The 9,555-nt window shown below is 39.3% G+C and overlaps 1 protein-coding gene across 1 annotated transcript; it reads right to left on the bottom strand.

The window, feature by feature from the left end:
• Window positions 1-253: 253 nt before the first annotated feature.
• On the bottom strand, window positions 254-8,189 carry LOC108902491 (NF-kappa-B inhibitor zeta). The gene is made up of 13 exons (XM_051072961.1): window positions 8,130-8,189; window positions 7,783-7,804; window positions 6,944-7,065; window positions 6,116-6,140; window positions 5,831-5,877; window positions 5,533-5,680; window positions 5,377-5,418; window positions 5,117-5,333; window positions 4,296-4,386; window positions 3,917-3,929; window positions 3,553-3,699; window positions 1,822-1,985; window positions 254-621 (listed from the first exon to the last, which is right to left on the bottom strand). The coding sequence occupies exons 1-13, from the start codon at window positions 8,187-8,189 to the stop codon at window positions 589-591; spliced, it is 1,131 nt and encodes a 376-aa protein (XP_050928918.1). The 3' UTR covers window positions 254-588.
• Window positions 8,190-9,555: the final 1,366 nt, after the last annotated feature.

Here is a 9,555-nt window from a genome sequence, read left to right as displayed (position 1 = left end):
AGATATACTGACCAGTTCTTGACAAAAAACTTCATCAGCCCAGTCGATGGAATCAAAGGTTTTTTGGATTATATACAGCAACAAACTGTGCTGCTGCTGCTTGAATATTATAATCTAAAAACAGTCCCATAAACAAATTATCACTTTCCCTCCCTGCTGGGAACTAACTGTATTTAGAGGTCAGACTTTTAAAACAAGACTGGACCCTTGAAACTGGCATGAAAAAGCCAAGAGTTTCTATTTTTCATTCATGTTTCTAAAATATTCTCCTTTTACACCTGGATCTCCACAGACACACTAACCTGAGGACAACTTGTTACTCCAATGTAACAAACAATGGAAGTTTCACAGAAACCAGCTAATGGGCACCTGTCGTTTTTGTGCAGGTCACAATAAATACCTGATTGCAAGTCAGGCATTTTTACCACACACAAAACGTCAGATGCTTTACATGACAGGCCTGAACTGATTCTTGGAGATAAAAGAACCCCACTAACCCCACTCTCCAAGACAAATTCAAGTCTGAATCAACTGAGAACATTACTGTTGGGTCTCCAAAATGCCCTGCCGGGCAGATGTGCCAGAGGGTCAAGCAGTTCTAGGTTGCATGCTCTGGCTTCCCTGAGAAAGAGAAGATAAAATGAGTTAATGATTAAAAGACTCTGGATAATCTGTTAACATACAGATGTCTAAATACAACTATTTTGGTGATGGAATACATGATTTATCAAGCTCTGTGAGGTCACTATAATGAAAGCTAAGATGTTGATGTTTAGTAGGTCTGACGTTTACCATGTTTACTGTCTTTGTTTAGCATGCTAGCATTTTTTTAATTAGCACCATACACAAAGTTCTGTTGAGTAGCATTTGTCTGACATCATGGTGGTGCTAGACTAAGGGTCAGAGGATTAACCACAGTTATTACATTTTATTGTGAGGAGACATGAATATACAGTACAAAATTTTATGGTATATTCATAATATTCTTTGTTTCTAAAATTCTTTCTTGTCTGTTTACCTGTGTGGATATGGTGGTAGCCTACATTTGTAATCGCCTGGTTTGAATAAATACTGAAACAACTGGTGATAGATGAAAAAGGGAGAGACAACAAAGGATTTGGGGGTAAAAACAGTCAAGTTGTCCTGAGGGACATGCCAGCCCTAAATCAAAGGGCTTTATGTCAGCACAGTGTCTAATTTCATGATTTCCTATTGTTATCAACACTTTTCGCAAGTTTAGTAAAATGACGCTGCTGTTCAATCAGCCTGTGAGTCTACTTGTCCTCATTACACAGAACCTCGCAACCATTTCAACAATTTCTTTGCATGACACTTCAAAAGCATACCAGCATACTTAACAGTACTTTACAATCGCATACTCTACTCTCTACTCATACTCAATATGACAACCAAAGGCGAAGAGGGAGGAACCAATATCTTTGTAAATACATACTAGTTCACAATGAGTCATCATTTGTTTTGCTCTTCACTATCCAGCACTGCCCTGCCAAAAAGCTGAACTACAAACAAGGACAACTTGTCTTCAACGCTTTAATTTGTGTGAATGTCTTCTGGCTAAAACTGCTTGTGACAACTGATTCTGTCAAAAGAGTAGCTTTCCTAAGAAATGAACACATGGTCACATCTTATCCAGTATTATTTCTTTCAAATAGCAGATGCTGGAACATGATCTATGCCACATGGTAGGAGTACAGAGTTTCTAGTGTAATAGTTAATGATCTGACGTCTCTGAATTTGTAATTTTTTTTTCCATGCAACATGAAAAGACACCAAAATCCTAGCTATTACAGAGTGACATACCATGGTATGAAGGTAGCTGCCCATGTACAGCAGACACTCCAGGGTCTCCATCATCTGTCCTTTGCGGAGCGTGTGGAGTCTGGTGTGATCAGGGGATTTACTGCTTTCCAGCTCACACACTGTGGCCTTCAGAGCCACCGAGGCACATTGGAGGACACTCATTCCTGAGAATAAAACATATTTGGATTACTGGACTTCTGAGGAGCTCTCATTCTCCAGATCCACACCTGACTCTTTAACTTGAACATTTAAACATACCTAAACCTAACTGTAAAATGGTAACCAACAAAGAAAAACACAAAATTAATGAAATGAACTCAAACCTCTCTGGTAAGTCTAAACCTAGTCAAACAGAGACTTTCAGTGCCACTTTTTACTCTGTTGCAGATTATTGCTATTTTAGTTGAGACAGTGCATTCACTACATACAGAGGGCACGTTGTTGTGATACCTAGGCACCCCTGCCCTACACACACACACAGTATAAGGTTTTAGGTTTAAGTACGTACCACAGTTATCAGTGGCTTCAACATCAACGTACACACCATCCATCATTGTGTGTTTCAGAACCTAAAAGAAAACATATATACTAAGTAAATATATACATTCAAATTACCAAGATTCCAAGAAATACCAACATCAGTTCCTCTCATCGGCTTTAAAAATACTTCTCAAATGAGAATAAAGCACAAGCACAAACATGTAGCCATGTTTCAGGTCACACTTGAAGGTACTACAACAGCCGTTGTAGCACTACTGCTACTACTACTACTAAAGTGTGGCTAAAAGAAGATAAGGTCTGTGGTTGTGTTGACCTCAGATGTGCTCTCCACAAACAGTGGAAAAACACTTCAGTCTTGTCCAACAACATGTGCTGTGTGTACTTCAGCTGTGATATAAAAGTGAACACAAAGAAACATTTGCTTGGAAACGTAATGGTAGGTTACCCAAGTTGCTACTTAGCTTCACCTATGAAAACCTGAAATAACTGCTTCTGTGTCTGTACACGACTACAGAATGATCTTAATGCAAGGACCCACTGTGGTAAGTCCTATATGATATACTGTTCCTCATTGTTCTCTACAGCACGCATAGAATGAGTCATCCATCATAAATAAACAGAACCTACAGATACAACTTCACTCAACACATGACACTGGTGAAGTGAGCTGAAGCACATTGAACGACCAAAGGATGACATGAAATGATATGCTGTAGGCAGCAGGTGTTACAAAACCGGCTCGGTTAGTTTTCGTCAGAGCTCATCTGAGCCATTTTGAGGGCTTCATTTACTGACACAGATGAAGCCTTTGTGACATGAAGACAAATATACATGTACCTGAATAACCTGTTAGTCTGGATCAGAGGTCACGATATCTGTGGCATCCAATAACTTGTAACAAATGCGATCATGTTGCTTTTTAAAAGTAAACGTGATCTGCTACATGAGTAACGCTTATGAGCTGCATAAAAACATTTCTGTAATGGGGAAAACAGAAAAGAAATGAACGGTAGGTTACAGTGTAGTGTAATTTTCCAAAGTTTGACATGTAATCTGCAGCCTCTAAGTGTCATTTAAAAATAAATCCTTGAATCCAATGATGAGGCGCATCATCCACTCATGTTTTGCCCAAATACTCTGGCTGAAATAACACGTGACATGTAACAACAAACAACAGAGACCCTGTCCCAAATGCATTTTGAGCAGCAGAGAGGAAAGCAAAGCTCTAACCTCCAGGACCCCGGATGTAGCCTTTCTCAGCACTCAGGTGGAGGCAGGACTTTCCTAAGTTGTTTGTCTCATTGACGTTGGCCCCCAGACTGATCAGATCTGCACCATAAGGTGATGGTTGTGATTCGCCGCATGCAGGAGGGCAGTCTGGGAACAGAGGGACATTAACTCATTAACGCACTACACATTTTCCAATGATGAGACAACTACATCATGAACATTCATTTGCAGAAAATGTTCCACCCTATCATTATGACAGCCATCATGATCAAATATATCAGGTCGCCATTTTTGGTATCAGACAGTAAAGATACAGATAAAGGATGAAAAAATAATTTTTGTTCCAGCATTGCTTGGCAAATACCTTTACAGTCATACTGATGTCCATTACAGCTATCAAAAGCTATCATTATGAATTTGTTCCCTCATATCTGTGGTTAAGGCAGCAACAACTGTATCCACCAGACATTTAAACACTGAACAGATGAATGATCTGACAACGTACAGCTGTAAAAAATTGGTAAGTTAATCAACCTTCCATACTGTCCAGTATGAATCTTTATTATGCCATTATATTGTGTAAACTGGCTTCAGACTGACTTAATTAAACTAGTATTTGTAAGACTTGGCAGCTTTGCTAAATTACTTGGTTGGTGACAATAATCATGGAATAATAATAATGAAATTAAGGATTTATATAAAAACTAGAGATGTAAATCTACTGTAAATCTAAAGTACTGTACCATTCCATCAGAGTCTTTAAAGTCCAGGCTGTTGAGTGCAGCCATCCTTTTAGCAATGGCGTAACCCAGTGCCCTCTTCCAACACATGCCACTTTATGGAGAGCTCTGGAGGGACAAACACATTCCAACATGTTTAGGCAAAAGATATTCACTGACACAAAGAGGCAGCATACAATCTAATATGAGATTAACAAGTCTGAACCTGGGCTATATATATAGTTAAAGTGTTTCCTGAAGTAAGAAAGTGGGACTAAACTGCAAGATTGGCTCTATGTACTGACTTGTCAAAGTAGGTAAAGCAAAGGTGTTTTCCCCTTAATGATGGTTCTGCTCTATTCAAGTGTATGAACAAAACCAGGACCCTGAAACTTTAAGCTCTGGAATCCTTTGCAGTCTGCCACACTCTAAATCACCTTGACTTGCAGTCATTTAAAATGTGGTTTTATTTTATGAAATACTTTGCTCCTCTGTAACATTGTCAGACTCATGTTTAAAAAAAGAGATCAAAAGCAATGGAGCAAAACCAATGATATTTTCTTTTTCATTTCACACATCCTTCTTTCTTGCCAAAATATGGTGCCTACATTACCTCAATGCAACTCAGCTGCAGATAGTTTGGCTGTAGACTCAGGAGTGTTATGCTAATAGTGGCTAATGTAGCCTCAAGGCACTCATGCAGAGATGAGGAGTGGGCTACAGAAGTCTGGTAAGCTCACTTCTTTCTAACTTGTACTCTTCAGCTCCAACCAACGCCGACTCAAGAGACATCGCTTAAGCTCCCTCTTTTCCACACATATAAATTTCACTTGTACCAAACTTACGCTCTGCCTTGTCCGTCAGTGGCCAGCAGCACTGCATCGGAGATGTCTCTCAGTTGGTTCTCCTCTTTCTGCAGCTGGGTCCAGAAGAAAGCATAGCTGTTCAGGTTCCAGTTGTGGTTCTGGGGATCAAACCACTCCTCCCCTCTTTCACTATCTCTTTCCATGTTTGTGCTGGAGGGCTGAAGGCCTCCATGCATAAGCCAGGAGGAGATGGGACCTGGTAGTACTCTGCTGTGCCTGGTGAGTAGGTCATGTAGGACTGGGGCTGGGGATCATTTCATCCGACTCATCACTGTTGTACCCTGTATGTTGAAGAGAAGATATGGAATGGTGGTCATAGTTGCTGTTAAAATATTCATTTATGTCATATTTTGAAGCATAACAATATAAATTTAGATCTGGTCCAAATCATTTACCAGTTGGAGACAGCTCAGGGGACAGTGGAGGTTCAGAGGAGGGGGGACATTGGGAAAGGGAGCAGTATGTGTTTCCAGTCTTAAGATCCTCCTCCAGCACCTCAACAATGATTGCCAGCTCCTCCAGGCTTTTTGTTGGGTGTTTTCTCTGACAACCAAAGACAGCCAAGTTATGCAGTGTTATCTGAACTACTCCTCAAAACTGACATGTGATTGATAGTGTTCCATAAACCTGCCTTTTACATAAAGCAAAGGAGCCTCAGGGGAGGGGCTGGGATCTATGTCTTTAAACACTCACCTTGGTAGTTCGGCGTCCTGTGCGAGTTTTGACTCGTTTCTTGTCTCCTGTGGAAGCAACAGTCAAGTTTAAATCTGAGAGTACTCTGCAGTATGTTTACCAACAAAGTACAGCCAGAGTTTAGCAGGCATATTGCAGGCTGGTGTCCTGTAGGTTTTGTTGCTTAATGGTTCTAAGCCAATCACTTCTGTATCTAACTGACAGGATAAAGCACATTAGCTGCTAAAGGAGAGAGAAAAATCTCCACCACACCTAAATGACTATAATGATCTGGGTTTTACTGACCTTTGAATGTTTTGCTGCAGGTCTCCTGAATTCATACATTAGTGTGATGTGAAAAAAGAGAAAAACAACAGTTGCATCACTGCAAATTGTTTTCTTTTCAGACATAAACACAAACATAAAAGTACATCTTGGTATGGTGTAACAGTGTCGGCTCACATCTAAGGTAAGCAGTGTAGATTTTGTCTAACAGACAAGCAGTAGTTTTCTTTTGTCTAACAGACAAAAGTGCAGTGAACGGGTATGTCTCAGGTCTCCTTTCAACAAGCCATAGTAGTTATGTGAATGTAAGTGCAAACAAATGTGGATATAGACTCTAAAGTCCAAGGCATCATGAAAATAAGGATAAAGCTGACTTGAGATAACCAGACTCATGCTTGGAAAGCCACATACAATAAGACACAGGCTCATATTTTCTCAACTGGCATGAACACAAGAGCATGTCATGGCCAGTTTACAGCGATGAGGTTTTTCTATTATGCAAATATTTACAACAGCGCCACCATCAAGGGGATAATTCACACAATGTAGTGCACCACTCTCACGAGAGGCACGTCTTTCACAAATGCTCCTAAATTTAACAAAAAAAACAAATCAGGTTTTATTATTAAATAAATATAATCATATTAGTTTTCCCTAACTGGAAAAAACAGGTAAATACTAAATACATAACCAAAAGTGCTTCAAATATCTAAGCTAATTGTGAGCTGATGTGACTTTGTTCATTTCTTTAGACTTCTTTTCTTCATCAGGGATTGTGTAAAAGAAGACCAAACCATAACTTGACTGTGTCTATATTTTGACTGAATGTTTCCATATTTACGAATATACCTGAAAATCCTGAGGTTCCCACCCTTGAGCTAGACGGATGTTTCTCAGCAGATCCTTTACTGGCATTTTGACACGTACTCCAAGGTAGACCTTCTCATTTCCATAAATGGAACATCTTGCACCTGAGATTCAGAGAGACTGTTATTAATATGAAATACTACTGTTTGAACTGTAATCACTGTAGATTCATACTTAACATGCTCTAACAGGCTTTACATAGAATTGTTCTGAGACTATATACCTGGAGGAACTATACAGCTGGAGCTTTTGATAGCTGTAATGGACATCAGTATGACTGTAAAGGTATTTGCCAAGCAATGCTGGAACAAAAATTATTTTTTCATCCTTTACCTGTATCTTTACTGTCTGATACCAAAAATGGCGACCTGATATATTTTGATCATGATGGCTGTCTACCAATGTCAAGCCATTATTTGTGTTTAACTTCTCTCTCTTTTTTTTTTACTGAGGTGGAAAATGTTTGAGGTACTTGAAGGCCTACTTTATTCGTGTTTTCCATTTTATTACTTTACTATTATTTAGTACCACTATTTTTTTGTTTCTTCCACTACATTTACTTAACAGGCATAGTTACATCACTGTTACTGATTATTCATATTAATCATACAGCCAGTTAGCAGTTTATTAGCTACACGTAGCTAAAAATAAATAAATAAAAAAAAATAAAACAAGTCTGATATGTTCGTCGAAAAACTAACAAAAAAATGTATCTTCGTATGAGGCGTGTACGCCCACTGAGTCCAACACCACGTTACACAGGCCACAACACACTCACAACACCGCAAATGAGCTCGTAAATGCATTACCAGAACAAGTACCTTTTTTACTGCAACCCACATCCTTGACGTGTAAACCGGGAGAGGTGTGTCAGGCTCGGTCAAGCCCACCGCGGTGTCACCTGACAGAGGGGAAAGCTCAGCAACGGCGTCTGCTGTTTCATCACTTCTTTCTCTCGGGTCCTTTCTTTTGTATCTTCCTCTCATTTTGTACAACTTACTGAAAAAGAAAATGTTATCGTGAACTTTGACTGAGTAAACTCGTAACCCTAAACCTTCCAGTGGTAAGAGATCCACGTACTGACCGTGTTGCTGAGCTCGGTGACTTGGAACACCTGTTTGATAGTCCCGGTCAAACTGACACTTCTGAGCGTGTTACCTGTCTAAACCGACGACAGGGCGACCACGCCCACTGGCTGAGGAATACGTACAGTCGACGCCCACACCATAGTGTAGGAGATGGGAAATAGTACTAGTAGTAATAATAGTACTAATAGTAATTAGTTAAATTTTTAAATTTTTAACTAATTACTAATAGTTAAATTTCACAGTCCAAATTAATTCAATCTTACCTGTGTTGTCATCCATTATTATTTATGTTATTTTTTGTTCTATATCTGTTTTTATTTTTTATATTTTTTAGTCATTTGTACTGATATAGGCCTACACTGCTTGACTACACACATGGAATTTTTATGGTATTGAATATTTAGTGCTCTTAATGGCCTATAAAACAATAGTATAGTTTGTGATGTCTGTTTGTAACTGATACAGTGTTTCAATAAAGATGATAATAATATTTTAACCCAGTATGAATTTATGAAATATTTTTTAAAAAACAATTACATACCCATGTTTCAGGCTACAAAGAGGTTGAGAAACCTTAACTTGCCAGAGAGATGCATATTTAGTAACTCTGACTACCAGGCAAGCAGTGGGGCCCAGAAGTTTGTGCTCAGAGGTGAAACAGAGTTGAAAGAATTAGACGCAGCACAACACTGACTAGAGGAGGCCAGCTGGAACCAGCCTTACACTGACACAGACTTGGCAGCCTGAAGCTGCACTTACTGGGTCCGCTTCAGTTTCACAGCAGGTGGTGCAGGAGACACAGATGTGCTAGTACAGATGCTAATACTCTATATTTGAATAATTATGCAGTTGTTGTGTTTTTTGTTTTCTTAATTTTATTCACGTTTCAGGTCATTCAGAGCCAGGGACTGGTGGTCTTCATGGTTTGATAGCATCCAACACTGCTGGCATTGTTCTGTTGATATTGAACTGTGATAGACCTATCCCCAGTCTCCTGCTGAAAGGTCCCAGTGACCAAAAACCCCAACATGGAGCGCTCCTGTACGGGCACAGGTGTAACATTCTAGTGTTGGGTTTCTCTCCTTAACCAAGGTTCCAAAGTGTTACATAATTCCAGAAGAAGATGCCTTGTGAGACGAAAGCAACTTAATAACCACTCATCACTCTCCATAATAAAATCCCTGCAGTCCCCAAAACCCTCTTGCATCCTATGGACAGAGCCAGATCTGCCATTGCTGAGATTTGATGACTGGCACAGCTCTTGTTTAAATAGGTTACTGAATAAGCATCTAACATATCACATTGCAAATCTGTTAGCCTACCCACTGCTTTTAATTGCATAGCTGATTGTAATTATGTCACCACCTAACAAGGAGAATATCAAAAAATGAAAGAGAAATGAATTTGTCAACCCTGTAACTAATTGCAAACAATTTGAAAATACATATTTATGATATGACACATAGTCAGTGTAGGCCTTAAAAATGTAATATTTTACCACAGGCT

The sequence above is a fragment of the Lates calcarifer genome, linkage group LG1, assembly GCF_001640805.2.
Source record: "Lates calcarifer isolate ASB-BC8 linkage group LG1, TLL_Latcal_v3, whole genome shotgun sequence".
NCBI classification, from domain to species: Eukaryota; Metazoa; Chordata; class Actinopteri; family Centropomidae; genus Lates; species Lates calcarifer.
This window is presented reverse-complemented; position numbering and strand designations above follow the sequence as displayed.

Bases quoted from the DNA above. Each gene is read 5' to 3' on its own strand.
- LOC108902491 (XM_051072961.1), bottom strand. From the start codon at position 8,189: ATGGTGTGGGCGTCGACTGTACGTATTCCTCAGCCAGTGGGCGTGGTC. The intron at 5,681-5,830 runs GTGAGTGTTTAA...TTTGGTTGTCAG, and splicing joins CAGGACGCCGAACTACCAAG to AGAAAACACCCAACAAAAAG. The intron at 622-1,821 runs GTATGTCACTCT...TCTCTTTCTCAG, and splicing joins GCAGCTACCTTCATACCATG to GGAAGCCAGAGCATGCAACC.